The following is a 15934-nucleotide window of genomic DNA, read 5'->3' as shown; positions in this document are numbered from 1 at the left end:
AGACACGATCTGGATTGAATACGTGGACCCTGGCGGATTCCCGTTTCCCGGCATTTCCAGGCGTTTTAATGTAAACGGACAGTGCATCCGCGAAGAAAACGAGACAGATACGGTCTAATCTAAACTTGGCCTGAACCTACATGTCTTTGGACTGTGGGGAAAACCGGAGCACCCAGAGGAAACCCACACAGATATGGGGAGAACATGCAAACTCTATACAGAAAGGCCCTCGTCGGCCACTGGGCTTGAACCCAGGACCTTCTTGCTGTGAGGCGACAGTGCTAATCATGTATATCATCTCATTATCTCTAGCTGCTTTATCCTGTTCTACAGGGTCGCAGGCAAGCTGAAGCCTATCCCAGCTGACTACGGGTGAAAGGCGGGGTACACCTTGGACAAGTCGCCAGGTCATCACAGGGCTGGCACATAGACACAGACAACCATTTACACACTCATTCACACCTATGGTCAATTTTAGAGTCACCAGTTAACCTTTTCTGCATGTCTTTGGACTGTGGGGGAAACCGGAGCACCCGGAGGAAACCCATGCGGACACGGGGAGAACATGCAAACTCCGCACAGAAAGGCCCTCATCGGCCACGGGGCTTGAACCCAGACCTTCTTGCTGTGAGGTGACAGTGCTAACCACTACACCACCATGCCGCCCCATATATGTTGCCAAATATTTGTATTAAACTTTCAACAAATACGCTTCATTTACTGACCTGGTCCCTACAGTTTCTAGGAGCCTGTTGTCCAATTGCCCTTTGCTTTTATTGTGGTCTTAGCACACATTTCTGTACACCAATTTGAGCCAGTTTGGCAGACATGCTGGTGCATGTCATTCTATCATCAAACATTTTATTTGCATCATTGATAGCATCATTGGAGCCATATGTGATGTTCGTCCTTCGGGGTCGAAGATGACTATGACTTCAATTTGGTGGGTGGTGGTTGTGGGTCTGGAGGTGACTGGTGAGGCCAGTCCGGGCTTTGAAGTTACGGCCACATCTCGGGCACACGTGGGTAGGTTCTGTAGTGGGGTGGCGATAGTTTGAGCCTTCCGTGCAGCTCATTTCTTTTGGGCTTTGGCAATGTGTTTCATCTATTGTGGGAGCATAAGCACTAATCAACAATACATTCTTCTTGCCTTCAAGTGGGAGCTGAAGTGTCATCAGGCGATTGTTGATGCCCTCTGGGAGTTTGGTAAGTTTCTGGGCAAGGTGGGACTTTAAATCAAATCCAGTGCCTGTCTCTTGCCATTCAGTGCTGCTACAACCACTCCAGCTATGTCCACATTGTAGCAAGCTAGCTCCCTGGCGACTAATGTAGTTCTTCTCTCCGGCCTGTCTACTTTGATGTTATCCAGTAGAGTGCGCATGTTCCATGTGCTAGTGTTGAGTACCTTCACTATCTTAATTATTTTCTTATTTGTTGTATTTTGACTGCTGAGTGGGATCTGTGCCAGCCACAGTGTGCTGGCAAGGGTGAGGTGAAGCAGGCTATGTTTGGGGCATCTTTTCCATCACCTTCTTCCATGGAGGTGAGCAGAGCGAATCCTAAACAGGGCTGCTCAGACACCCAGGGGGCTGCCGAACTCCACTGCTGCTTCATTCCAGCAGAGAGCAGCCCTATGCCCTGGGCCACCTGTGTGCAGGTTCATGACTACAGCTTCCAGTGTTTCTGAACCTGCTGCTTCACCACTTGCCCATCGCCATAGGACTTGAATTTGGATTTGAAGTCATGACTTGTGCGTGACTTGGATTAGAGTGAGGGAGAGATGTGTAGCTGTCAGCTTCACTCTCTCATCCTGACCTAATTGGGTACAGGGGTAAGACAGAATCAAAATGGCTGGAGCTAGGTCAGGATGCAGTGGATGGCCAACAGTGTTCTACATGTTGCACTGTGCTCTGATTGTGCTCCACAAATGCTTTGCTGGGTCCACCTTCCTGCCCATTGAACCACCAGGTGGTCTCCTCTGTGCAGTCTGCTGAGTCCAGTCTTTGGTCATAACCCTGACCAGGGGGAGCGAGGGATTGCTAGTGCTTGCTCAAAGCACCACCCCAGGCTAATGAAAGGAAGGAGATACCTTACTACTCTATTGCATGATGGTCAAGGATGGCACATGCCCACTCGTATATTGGATCCATATACAGTATGGATGTCATTGTTGACATCTGCATATGGCTCCAGTGATTTTTTCAATGTCTTTTAAGTATTTTCCCACATATTTTTCCCTGTTCAAATTCTTGCACCTACTCCAGCTTCTGACCTTTGCATGTGGATGAAATAAGTTGAAAGAACGATTTAAATTTTTTGGATTTCCCATTTTACCATTAAGAATGTAATGGAAAATAAGAAAAAGTTGAAAATTATAGGATTTGAATGCTGGCTTTATATGAAACATTCTGTTTGTTCTGTGGAAATAAAATAGAAAACAATTTGTATTTTTAGTTGTATTCATTGCTTAAATTTGCCTTTATGATACATTTTTTTTGTCCAAAAGTATTTGGATACCAGACCATCATACTCATATGTGCTTGTTGAACATTCCATTCCAATGTTGGTTCTCCCTTTGCTCTTACAATAACCTCCAGTTTCTGGGAAGGCTTTCCACTAGAGTTTGGAGTATGACTCTGGAAATTTCCCCCCATTCAGCCACAAAGCATTAGTGAGGTCAGGCACTGATATTGGCTGAGGAGGCATGGTGCACAGTCACTGTTCCAGTTTAACCAAAAGGTATTCAGTGGGGTTGAGGTTAGGGCTCCATACAGGCCACTTGAGTTCTTCCACTCCAAACTTGGCACCCCGTAGCTTCATGGACCTCACTTTGTGCACAGGGGCATTGTCATGCTGGAACAGGTTTTGGCCTCTTACAACCCCAGTTCCAAAGAAAGTTGGGATGCTGTGTAAATTGTAAATAAAAACAATGCAATAATTTGCAAATCATGGAAACCCTGTATTTCATTGAAAATAGTACAAAGACAATATACCAAATGTTGAAACTGAGAAATTGTATTGTTTTTTGAAAAATATTTGTGCATTTTGAATTTGATGCCAGCAACACATTTCAGAAAAGTTGGGACAGGGGCAACAAAAGACTGAAAAGTTGTATAATGCTAAAAAAACAAACAAACAAAAAAACTAAATTGGTTAATTGGCAACAGGTCAGTAACATGGGGATACATTGGGGGAAACATCAGGGATAAAAAGAGCATCCCAGAGAGGCTGAGTCTCTCAGAAGTAAAGATGGGAAGAGGTTCACCACTCTGTGAAGGACTGCATGGGAAAACAGTGCAACAATTTAAGAATACCATTCCTAAATATAAAATTGCAAAGAATTTGGGGATCACATCATCTATGGTACATAATATCATGAAAAGATTCAGAGAATCTTGGGAAATCTCTGTATGTAAGCAACAAGGCTGAAAACTGACATTGGATGCCTGTGATCTTCAGGCTCTCAGGTGACACTGCATTAAAAGCAGACATATGTCTGTAGCGGAAATCACTGTATGGGCTTAGAAACACTTCAGAAAACCATCGTCTGTGAAAACAGTTCATTACTGCATGCACAAATGCAAGTTAAAACCATAAACAATATCCAGAAACACCGCCTTCCCTGGGCCCGAGCTCTTTGACGATGGACTGAGGCAAAGTGGGCGCGGCACAGTGGTGTAGTGGTTAGCACTGTCACCTCACAGCAAGAAGGTCCTGGGTTCGAGCCCAGCAGCTGGCGAGGGCCTTTCTGTGTGGAGTTTGCATGTTCTCCCCGTGTTTGTGTGGGTTTCCTCTGGGTGCTCTGGTTTCCCCCACAGTCCAAAGACATGCAGGTTATGCTAATTGGTGTCTCTAAATTAACCATAGGTGTGAATGTGAGTGTGAATGGTTGTTTGTCTCTGTGTCAGCCCTGCTTACTTGTCCAGGGTGTACCCCGCCTCTCGCCCATAGTCAGCTGGGATAGGCTCCAGCTTGCCTGTGACCCTGTAGAACAGGATAAGTGGCTACAGATAATGGATGGATGAAGCAAAGCAGAAAATTGTCACAAGGTCTGATGAATCAAAATTTGACATTATTTTTAGAAATCATGGATACCACATCCTCCAGACTAAAGAGGAGAGGGACCATCTGGCTTGTTATCAGTGCACAGTTCAAAATCCAGAATCTGTAATGGTATGAGGGTGCATTAGTGCACATGACATGGGTAGATTGTACATCTGCAAAGGCATCATTAATGCTGAATGATATTTACATATTTCAGAGCAATATGCTGCCATCCAGACAAAATCTTTTTCAGGGAAGGCCTTCCTTCTTTCATCATGAGAATGCCAAACTGCTTTCTGTACATATTAAAACTGCATGGCTCCATAGTAAAAGAGTCCAGGTGCTCCTGCATTCCAGACCTGTCTTTTAAAACGCTTTATGAAGTGCAAAATATGACAAAGGAGATGCCAGACTGTTGAGTAAATGAAATTGTATGTCAGGCAAAAATGGGAGAACATTTCTCTTTCAAAACTAACACAATTGGTCTCCTCAGTTCCCAAATGTTTACAGAATGTTGTTAAAAGTAGAGGTGATACAACACAGTGGTAAACATGCCCTGTCACAACTTTTTTGAAATGTGTTAGAAAGAAAGAAAGAAAGAAAGAAAGAAAGAAAGAAAGAAAGAAAGAAAGAAAGAAAGCACAATTTTATTCATCACACACTTGTGAAATTCCTCTCTGCATTTAACCCATCTGAAGCAGTGAACACACACATGCACACACACGTGAGCAATGAGCACACACACATACTCAGAGCAGTGGGCAGCCATGCTAACAGCGCCCGGGGAGCAGTTGGGAGTTAGGTGCCTCGCTCAAGGGCACCTCAGCCCAAGGCCGTCCCATATTAACCTAACAGCATGTCTTTGGACTGTGGGGGAAATCGGAGCACCCGGAGGAAACCCATGCAGACACGTGGAGAACATGCAAACTCCACACAGAAAGGCCCCCGCTGGCCACTGGGCTCGAACCCAGAACCTGACATCAAATTCAGAATGAGTATATATTTTTCAAAAAAAAACAATAAAATTTCTCAATTTCAACATTTGATATGTTGTCTTTGTACTATTCTCAATGGAATGTAGGGTTTCCATGATTTGCAAATTATTGCATTCTGTTTTTCTTTACAGTTTAATCAGTGTCCCACCTTTTTTGGAGTTGGGGTTGTAGTTCCACTGAATGAAAATTGTAATGCTACAGCATACAAAGACGTTCTAGACAAGTGTGTACTTTCAACATTGTGGCAACAGTTTGGGGAAGACACACATATGGGTGTGATGGTCAGGTGTCCACGTACTGTATATTTGGTCTTATGGTGTATACATTTATAAATAGTGTCAATTTATTTCCAGAACAACTTTTAATCTCAAGCATCTTTTGTTTGCTTCATTTCTGTCTTCTTATGAATTAAAAAAATAAAAATCCTTTTTTTTTAATACCTGTGATTAAGACTGCAAGTTCGCGTGTACTTAAAATGAGACAGCGATTAATGTGTTCATGTGTGTGTTTCTCCTGCCTGCTCAGATGTTGACGAGTGTGAGAATGAGCTTCAGTGTCCAGGACAAAAGTGTGTGAACTCTGTTGGCTCATTCAAGTGTGTTTCGTGCAGGCCAGGCTTTGAGATCATTAATGGCCATTGTCAAGGTAATTAACCAGTTTATTTATTTATTGATTTAACATTGGCAAAATGTATTAAATTTTCCAGCTTTGTGAATGAAACACATGTCAGCAACTTGGTGCAAGTAAATTTATTAGCTAGTTAGTTATAAACTTGCTTTTACTCACGAAGCACCACAATTGAACATGAAACTTCACCTTTTTTCATTTGAGGGATCTAACTAAAGTGAAAGACTTTTTAGTTTCACTACATGGATGATATATTGTAGAAGACTTTAAAGGATCATAAGTAGCTATATTAAATATTGAGCGTTTAAAGGGTATATTTGTGAAAATCAACATTTTACATTTTACAATATTGAGGTAGCTTTATGCTATAAGGGCTTGCAGCCACAGTTTTAAAAATCGATTTAGAATCACTGACTTGATCAACATCACATAAGAGATTAATTGGAATAACTGAAATCACATGTATCTCATAAAATACATTTAAATAGCTCACTGAGAATAATGATAGCAACCTTCAATGGAAATCCTCAAACCACTGTAATCTCCTGCTATAGTCCAACCAATGTCAGTGATGTAAGCGAGGTGGAAAGATTTTATGAGGAATTATCATCTCTCACCAGAGACGTTCCAGAACACAATTTTCTCATAATTAGTGGAGATTTCAATGCTCATCTTGGCAAACTTGATGGTTTTAAACATGCTTACCATCGTCTGACAAACCGAAACGGCAAAATGTTGAAAGATTTCCTGAACGAAAACAACCTTGTGTGCCTAAATACCATCTTCCAGAAAAGATCAGGCCAACAATGGACATTTGAAGCACCAAATGGAAATAAGGCACAGCTAGATTACGTCATCATAAATCGAAAGTGGAGAAATAGTGCCAAAAATTGCAGGGCTTTCAACTCATTTGTCAGTGTCACGTCAGACCATTGGATTGTCGCTACCAAGATCCGCCTGAGTCTCCGCGCAAACAGGAAGAAATCCAGTAATACGGCTCCATCATATGACTGGGCATCTCTTAAGACTAACCCTGAGATTGCTGATACTTTTGTAATCCAAGTGAAAAATAGATTTTCCGCTCTTCAAGATTCGACCTTAACATCAAATGCCAATACCACCTATGAAAACTTTGAAACTGCATGTAGAGAAACAGCTCGAGAAAGCATCCCTTTAAAGCCAAAAGCTAAGAAAAGAAAACCCTGGCTAACTGAAGTGATTTGTCAAAAAAGAGAAGACCTTCACAAAGCTGCAAAACGCAGAAATTCAGAACCATCTACTGAAAATATCCACAAGTTCAAAAAAGCCAGGACTGCACTTAAATGTGCTTATGAGGAGGAACAAACTGAATACCTAGAGAACAAGATCAAACTCATCAATTGTGCCGCAAACCATAAAAAGTTAGCAGAAGCCTGGAAGATTGTCACTGAAATTAGTGGCAGAAAAATCAGCAACAGAGCTAAACTTAAAGCCTCCTGCCAAGAGGAGCAGCTTCAACTATGGCAAAATCACTTCAAAAGCCTGCTTGGTCAACCACCTCAAATCTCCAACGAAGAAACATCTCTGGTCATCGCTGAAGAGCTTAATATCAAGAAGGGACCTTTCACAATGGATGAATTGAGGAAAGCTGTAGGCTCCACTCAAAATGGGAAAGCCTGCGGTTTGGATGGGATTCCTCCGGAAGTTTGGAAGCTCGAGGGTCTTCACCAGATCTTGCTAGAGCTATGCAACAGCGTCTATAACCAAGATCCTATAGATAGATGGACTGAGGGATGCCTGCTTCCCTTCCCTAAAAAGGGCAACCTTGGGATTACAAAGAACTACCGCGGCATTACCTTGACAGCAATCTCGGCTAAGATCTACAATCACATGCTGCTAAATAGAATAAGACCTAAAGTCGACCCAGTGCTAAGGAAGAACCAAAATGGCTTCAGAACCAACAGATCAACATCAGGCCAGATCCTTACCATCAGACGTATCTTGGAAGGCGTAAATGCAAAAAACCTACCACTAACTCTCATATTTGTTGACTTTTCTAAAGCCTTTGATTCAATTCATCATGGAAAAATGAGGGAAATTTTGATTGCATATGGGATACCAAGTGAAACAGTCGATGCCATTATGATGCTGTATAGGAATACTCGGTCGATGGTACGCTCTCCCGATGGAGACACAGCTTTCTTTGATATCACGGCTGGAGTCCTGCAAGGAGATACCCTGGCTCCTTTCTTATTCATCATCTGCCTTGACTATGTTCTGAGAAAGGCCCTCGATGTAAACCTAGAGCTCGGTTTTACTCTAAAAGAACGGAGAAGCAGACGTTACCCTGCACAGAAGATTACAGATGCAGACTACGCTGATGATTTAGCAGTATTGTCTGACTCCCTGGAAAACGCTGTTTCTCTTCTTCATCACATCGAGAATCTAGCCCAAGAAATCGGCCTTTATGTCAACGCCGATAAGACAAAGTTCATGTGTTTAAATCAAGATGGATCGACTGGCGTGAAAAGCCAAAGCAGTGATTCAGTGGAACAAGTGGATGATTTTGTTTACCTGGGCAGCCATATAGCTTCTACCAAAAAGGATGTTAACACCAGAATTGGCAACGCATGGGGTGCTCTCAACGGAATGAGTCAAATATGGAAATCCGACCTTCCTGACAAGCTCAAAAGGAATTTCTTCAGAGCCACTGTCGAGTCTGTCCTTTTATATGGTTCAATATCATGGACTCTTACATCTAAACTCCAGAAAAGGATTGATGGCTCATTTATACGAATGCTCCGAGCTGCTTTAAATGTATCCTGGAAAGACCATAAAACTAACAAAGAGCTATATGGAAGCATTCCTCCTGTCACAAGCACGATCCGCCAACAAAGACTACGCTTTGCTGGCCATTGCTGGCGTAACAAGAGAGAGCTGGTGGCCGACCTGGTGCTATGGGACCCAACCCATGGCAAACGACCGCGTGGTCGGCCACCTAAAACCTACATCGACCAGCTAACCGAGGACCTGTGCTGTCGGCCAGACGACCTGCCTTTTGCCATGAGCGATCGGGAGTCCTGGAGAAGGCGGCTGTGTCATGACAAACCGAGCTAGCTCGTCCTGAAGAAATAGCTCACTGTGATTGGCTTATGGCAGCCTATCAGCATACAGCACAACTGACAAACAGGCTACATCCCAAATAATTCAGTACTTTGAATAATGGCTGTTGCCAGGGAAAACTAGTCCTGAGTTGGAAAGACAGCAAAAGGTACAGTGGTGCTTGAAAGTTTGTGAACCCTTTAGAATTTGCTATATCATCAGATTTTCACCCAAGTCCTAAAAGTAGATAAAGAAAACCAAGTTAAACAAATGAGACAAAAATATTATACTTGGTCATTTATTTATTGAGGAAAATGATCCAATATTACATATCTGTGAGTGGCAAAAGTATGTGAACCTCTAGGATTAGCAGTTAATTTGAAGGTGAAATTAGAGTCAGATGTTTTCAATCAATGGGATGACAATCAGGTGTGAGTGGGCACCCTGTTTTATTTAAAGAATGGGGCTCTATCAAAGTCTGATCTTCACCACACGTTTGTGGAAGTGCATCATGGCACAAACAAAGGGGATTTCTGAGAAGCTCAGAAAAAGCATTGTTGATGCTCATCAGGCTGGAAAAGGTTGCAAAACCATCTCTAAAGAGTTTGGACTCCACCAATCCACAGTCAGACAGATTGTGTACAAATGGAAAAAATTCAAGACTATTGTTACCCTCCCCAGGAGTGGTCGACCAACAAAGATCACTCCAAGAGCAAGGCGTGTAATAGTCGGCGAGGTCACAAAGGGCCCCAGGGTAACTTCTAAGCAACTGAAGGCCTCTCTCACATTAGCCAATGTTCATGAGTCCACCATCAGGAGAACACTGAACAACAATGGTGTGCATGGCAGGGTTGCAAGGAGAAAGTCACTGCTCTCCAAAAAGAACATTGCTGCTCATCTGCAGTTTGCTTAAGATCATGTGGACAAGCCAGAAGGCTATTGGAAAAAATGTTTTGTGGACAGATGAGACCAAAATAGAACTTTTTGGTTGAAATGAGAAGCGTTATGTTTGGAGAAAGGAAAATACTGCATTTCAGCATAAAAACCTTATCCCATATGTGAAACATAGTGGTGGTAATATCATGGTTTGGGCCTGTTTTGCTGCATCTGGGCCAGGACGGCTTGCCATCATTGATGGAACAATGAATTCTGAATTATACCAGCAAATTCTAAAGGAAAATGTCAGGACATCTATCCATGAACTGAATCTCAAGAGATGGTGGGTCATGCAGCAAGACAACGACCCTAAGCACACAAGTCATTTTACCAAAGAATGGTTAAAGAAGAATAAAGTTAATATTTTGGAATGGCCAAGTCAAAGTCCTGACCTTAATCCAATCAAAATGAAGCAAGCAGTTCATGTGAGGAAACCCACCAACATCTGCTGAATCTCAGAGTTGAAGCTGTTCTATATGGAGGAATGGGCTAAAAGTTCTCCAATCCAGTGTGCAGGACTGATCAACAGTTACCGGAAATGTTTAGTTGCACTTATTGCTGCACAAGGGGGACACACCAGACACTGAAACAAAGGTTCACATACTTTTTCCACTCACAGATATGTAATATTGGATCATTTTCCTCAATAAATAAATGACTAAGTATTACATTTTTGTCTCATTTGTTTAACTTGGTTCTCTTTATCTACTTTTGGGACTTGTGTGAAAATCTGATGATGTTTTAGGTCATATTTATGCAGAAATACAGTAGAGAAAATTCTAAAGGGTTCACAAACTTTCAAGCACCACTGTATGTTACAATAATTTATTAATAGATAGCCATAAGAGTAAAAATCACCTACAGCCTTATTTATCAACTGTGTATCCTTTATCAACCTTATTTATCAGTGCATTTCTATGCACTGAATATGATTTATCAAGTTTTGTTTATGCGTGACGATGTGCAAATACACAAATCCATAGTGGTTGAAAAGTGTAATAGAAGGTAAGCTGATAATACAATTCAATGTATGTCACATACTGTCTATCCTATCAGCATAATTGAGAAATTAATTACTGATTTTTGCATTCACAAGACGCAGACAGATGACATAGGCAGAATGTAAAGTTATATATTACATAATTTACACACCTATAGTTTCAATAAAACATACACTGAAAATAACTAACCTTGTAGTTCTTTATTTCATGAGCTAAAATACGCCTGCCATAACTAATGTAACAGGACCATCATACATCGTTGTACAAAATCATTTAACAATTACTCAAGTATGTATGTGTTAGAAACTTAAAAGTTAACCTGTGGCATATTCAGTGATTGTGTTTTTTTTTTTACAAAAATAAGAATAATACCGGGCGGCAAGAAGGTCCAGGTTCGAGCCCCGTGGCCGGCGAGGGCCTTTCTGTGTGGAGTTTGCATGTTCTCCCCATGTCCGCGTGGGTTTCCTCCGGTTGCTCCAGTTTCCCCACAGTCCAAAGACATGCAGGTTAGGTTAACTGGTGACTCTAAATTGACCGTAGATGTGAATGTGAGTGTGAATGGTTGTCTGTGTCTATGTGTCAGCCCTGTGATGACCTGGCAACTTGTCCAGGGTGTACCCCGCCTTTCGCCCGTAGTCAGCTGGGATAGGCTCCAGCTTGCCTGCAATCCTGTAGAACAGGATAAAGTGGCTAGAGATAATGAGATGAGATGAGATGAAGAATAATACCAGTCTATACCACTGGCATGAGATATTTTAAAGTTGGAAATACAGAGATTAAAAAGAACTTTTACCAGTTCTGTAGATTTGATTATTTAAGTTTCTTTTGCACAGCCAAGCAGCATCATATGATTAATTTTAACACAGAGAATGGTATTAACAATTCTGAATCATAAATCTGTGTGTAAGAAAGCAATAAAAGTCAACGTATGTTACAAAACAGCTGTGCTTACACACAAATGATAAATTCAAATTTTCTTGTGCATCTTCTTGTGCACAAAATAATTTGCTTTATGTACAGTACATTTTGATATTTGAGATGCCTGTTCTATAACAGTATAAAAAATAAGTTATAGTGCCTACACTTAAGTGATTATTTTAGAGATGTACAACCCCGATTCCAAAAAAGTTGGGACAAAGTACAAATTGTAAATAAAAACGGAATGCAATGATGTGGAAGTTTCAAAATTCCATTTTTTATTCAGAAGAGAACATAGATGACATATCAAATGTTTAAACTGAGAAAATGTATCATTTAAAGAGAAAAATTAGGTGATTTTAAATTTCATGACAACAACACATCTCAAAAAAGTTGGGACAAGGCCATGTTTACCACTGTGAGACATCCCCTTTTCTCTTTACAACAGTCCGTAAACGTCTGGGGACTGAGGAGACAAGTTGCTCAAGTTTAGGGATAGGAATGTTAACCCATTCTTGTCTAATGTAGGATTCTAGTTGCTCAACTGTCTTAGGTCTTTTTTGTCGTATCTTCTGTTTTATGATGCGCCAAATGTTTTCTATGGGTGAAAGGTCTGGACTGCAGGCTGGCCAGTTCAGTACCTGGACCCTTCTTCTACGCAGCCATGATGCTGTAATTGATGCAGTATGTGGTTTGGCATTGTCATGTTGGAAAATGCAAGGTCTTCCCTGAAAGAGACGTCGTCTGGATGGGAGCATATTTTGCTCTAGAACCTGGATATACCTTTCAGCATTAATGGTGTCTTTCCAGATGTGTAAGCTGCCCATGCCACATGCACTAATGCAACCCCATACCATCAGAGATGCAGGCTTCTGAACTGTGCGCTGATAACAACTTGGGTCGTCCTTCTCCTCTTTAGTCCGAATGACACGGCGTCCCTGATTTCCATAAAGAACTTCAAATTTTGATTCATCTGACCACAGAACAGTTTTCCACTTTGCTACAGTCCATTTTAAATGAGCCTTGGCCCAGAGAAGACGTCTGCACTTCTGGATCATATTTAGATATGGCTTCTTCTTTAAACTATAGAATTTTAGCTGGCAACGGCGGATGGCACGGTGAATTGTGTTCACAGATAATGTTCTCTGGAAATATTCCTGAGCCCATTTTGTGATTTCCAATACAGAAGCATGCCTGTATGTGATGCAGTGCCGTCTAAGGGCCCGAAGATCACAGGCACCCAGTATGGTTTTCCGGCCTTGACCCTTATGCACAGAGATTCTTCCAGATTCTCTGAATCTTTTGATGATATTATGCACTGTAGATGATGATATGTTCAAACTCTTTGCAATTTTACACTGTTGAACTCCTTTCTGATATTGCTCCACTATTTGTCAGTGCAGAATTAGGGGATTGGTGATCCTCTTCCCATCTTTACTTCTGAGAGCCACTGCCACTCCAAGATGCTCTTTTTATACCCAGTCATGTTAATGACCTATTGCCAATTGACCTAATGAGTTGCAATTTGGTCCTCCAGCTGTTCCTTTTTTGTACCTTTAACTTTTCCAGCCTCTTATTGCCCCTGTCCCAACTTTTTTGTGATCTGTTGCTGTCATGAAATTTCAAATGAGCCAATATTTGGCATGAAATTTCAAAATGTCTCACTTTCAACATTTGATATGTTGTCTATGTTCTATTGTGAATGCAATATCAGTTTTTGAGATTTGTAAATTATTGCATTCCATTTTTATTTACAATTTGTACTTTGTCCTAACTTTTTTGGAATTGGGGTTGTAGAGTAGTTGATGTATTAAACCAATTTACTGCCTTTAGTATAAAGATTAAGGAAGTAAGCTCCTTGGCTACTGATTGGAAGGACATGAATACAAATCCCAGCATAAATGGATAAAAGCATCAGCCTAATGAGGTACAGTAAATAAGACTTGAGAGGGCCTTATTCCGTTATAGTCACAAACAGTAATAGAGGAGAATAAGATGTGTATGTTTGTGTGTGCAGATGTAGACGAGTGCAGTCAGACTCCTTCCACTTGCTCTAATGGCCGGTGTGAAAACATTCCTGGTAGCTTCATGTGTGTGTGTCGCTCTGGATTCAAACTGCAGGGAAACACCTGCACAGGTAAAAACATGCACAATGTCACTCATAGTATAGAATAATGCAAACAAAGAATAAATGATTACACATTCCCATTATAGGAACAATTTAAATTGTAAGAGCATATGATATTTTTATGTTCCATGATATTATACAGGATGGCACGGTGGTGTAGTGGTTAGCGCTGCCGCCTCACAGCAAGAAGGTCCGGGTTCGAGCCCCGTGGCCGACGAGGGCCTTTCTGTGTGGAGTTTGCATGTTCTCCCCATGTCTGTGTGGGTTTCCTCTGGGTACTCCGGTTTCCCCCACAGCCCAAAGACATGCAGGTTAGGTTAACTGGTGACTCTAAATTGACCATAGGTGTGAATGTGAGTGTGAATGGTTGTCTGTGTCTCTGTGTCAGCCCTGTGATGACCTGGCAACTTGTCCAGGGTGTACCCCGCCTTTCGGCCGTAGTCAACTGGAATAGGCTCCAGCTTGCCTGCGACCCTGTAGAATAGGATAAAGTGGCTAGAGATAAATGACATGAGATTATATTATACACAACACTGCTGAATTCTCAAATGTCAAATTTGGTGTTGATTCATTTTCTATTCAAATTCTGTCTGCAATTATGGATTTATATTAATATGGTGGTCACTTTAATATGGTCTAATATGCTTTAATATGGGGCAGCACAGTGGTGTAGTGGTTAGCACTGTCGCCTCACAGCAAGAAGGTCCTGGTTTTCGAGCCCAGCGGCCGGTGAGGGCCTTTCTGTTGTGGAGTTTGCATGTTCTCCCTGTGTCTGTGTGGGTTTACTCTGGGTTCTCCGTTTTCCCCCACAGTCCAAAGACATGCAGGTTAGGTTAATTGGTGACTCTAAATTGACCGTAGGTGTGAATGGTTGTTTGTCTTTGTGTCAGTTCTGCAATAATCTTGCGACTTGTCCAGGGTGTACCCTGCCTCTCGCCCATAGTCAGCTGGGATAGGCTCCAGCTTGCCTGCAACCCTGTAGAACAGGATAAGCAGCGACAGATAATGGATGGATGGATGCTCTAATATGGTCGCTCTATTAATATGGTGGTCGCTCTTAAAAAATCCAAGACTAATAAGAAATATTTAATACATTATTTAACAAAGAATATTATAATTGCTGATATGGTGAAACTTTCTGTATAGAGCTGTTTATCATTTATGGAAAATAGCAGTCAGTAAGTTTTCAGATGGAGAAAATCTTTAGGACCGAGAACTTTACATTTTCCAGCTTTGAGGGGAATGACTGTTTATACACACATGGAATGGTACCCTTCCACAAAAAAAGAACTCACAGTTTTCTCTGAAATAACTTGAAACTGAAAAGTGATTGGTATCTGTCATGGGCCAAATGGCTATGGGTGCTGACTAGACCCAAAAGCAGACTCACATGCACAGGAGTGAAGTGGAAAAAGTCTTTAATCCTTGAAACGTGAGGCACTTGGAAGAGGAGAGCAGCAGCCAGGGAAAAATCCAAAACAGAAAGTTAGGGGAATGGGCACTAGCACCAAACAGGAAAAGTAGGAGTCCCAGACAAGTGCGGAAGCAGGGAAAAAAGTCTCTGAGTCCTGAACACAATCATGCAGCGTGAAAAAGAGCTCACAGTGTAAAACAAAAGTAAAAAATCCCGAGCGCTCCCGCAGCGGGAGAAATGCACTTACAGTCCCAAAAAACAAACAGGAAAAGTTATCCAAAAGGGGGAGCAGAGTAATCCCAAAAAGCACAGCAAAGTAAGAGTCCAAAGCAAAACTGGGGGGAAAACAGGCAAAATAACATGGTGTGAAGAGAAGATAATCCCGTGCTGAGAGAATCTCCAAGCAGTATAATATAGAGTCATAGATGAGCTGATGAAAGACAGGTGTGCTGGTTGCAGCATTGGGAAGGCTCAGAGAAAACCAGAGAGTGCAGTAAAAGACCAGATCAGGACCTAGACGTTCCCGGCTGGCTTGTGACAGTAACACCCCCCATGGACACCTCCAGGCATCCCAGACAGGGCCTCTGGGTTCTTGTGGTGGAAGTCCCTGATGAGAAAGGGGTCCAGGATGAAGCATGCAGGAACCCAACACCTCTCCTCTGGGCCATACCCCTTCCAGTCAACCAGGTACTGCAACCCCCGACCTTGCCACAGGGCCTTTAGCAGTTTCTTGACAGTATAGGCCTCACCTCCATAAATGAACCTGGGGGAGTAGGGGGCTTGGAGGGAG

The 15934-nt window shown here is 42.0% G+C and overlaps 1 protein-coding gene across 10 annotated transcripts in view; it reads left to right on the top strand.

The window, feature by feature from the left end:
• LOC132887850 (latent-transforming growth factor beta-binding protein 4) overlaps window positions 1-15934 on the top strand; it is a 295961-nt gene that overhangs the window by 192774 nt on the left and 87253 nt on the right. For 8 of the 10 annotated variants that reach the window (XM_060923581.1, XM_060923582.1, XM_060923578.1 and 5 more), the window contains 2 exons: window positions 5565-5684; window positions 13620-13739. In XM_060923581.1, coding sequence (XP_060779564.1) covers window positions 5565-5684; window positions 13620-13739 — 240 coding nt within the window. The remainder of the gene's footprint in view (window positions 1-5564; window positions 5685-13619; window positions 13740-15934) is intronic. The other 2 variants (XM_060923585.1, XM_060923577.1) reach the window with 1 other exon arrangement.

Source organism: Neoarius graeffei, chromosome 6 (assembly GCF_027579695.1).
Source record: "Neoarius graeffei isolate fNeoGra1 chromosome 6, fNeoGra1.pri, whole genome shotgun sequence".
Taxonomy (NCBI): domain Eukaryota; kingdom Metazoa; phylum Chordata; class Actinopteri; order Siluriformes; family Ariidae; genus Neoarius; species Neoarius graeffei.
This window is presented reverse-complemented; position numbering and strand designations above follow the sequence as displayed.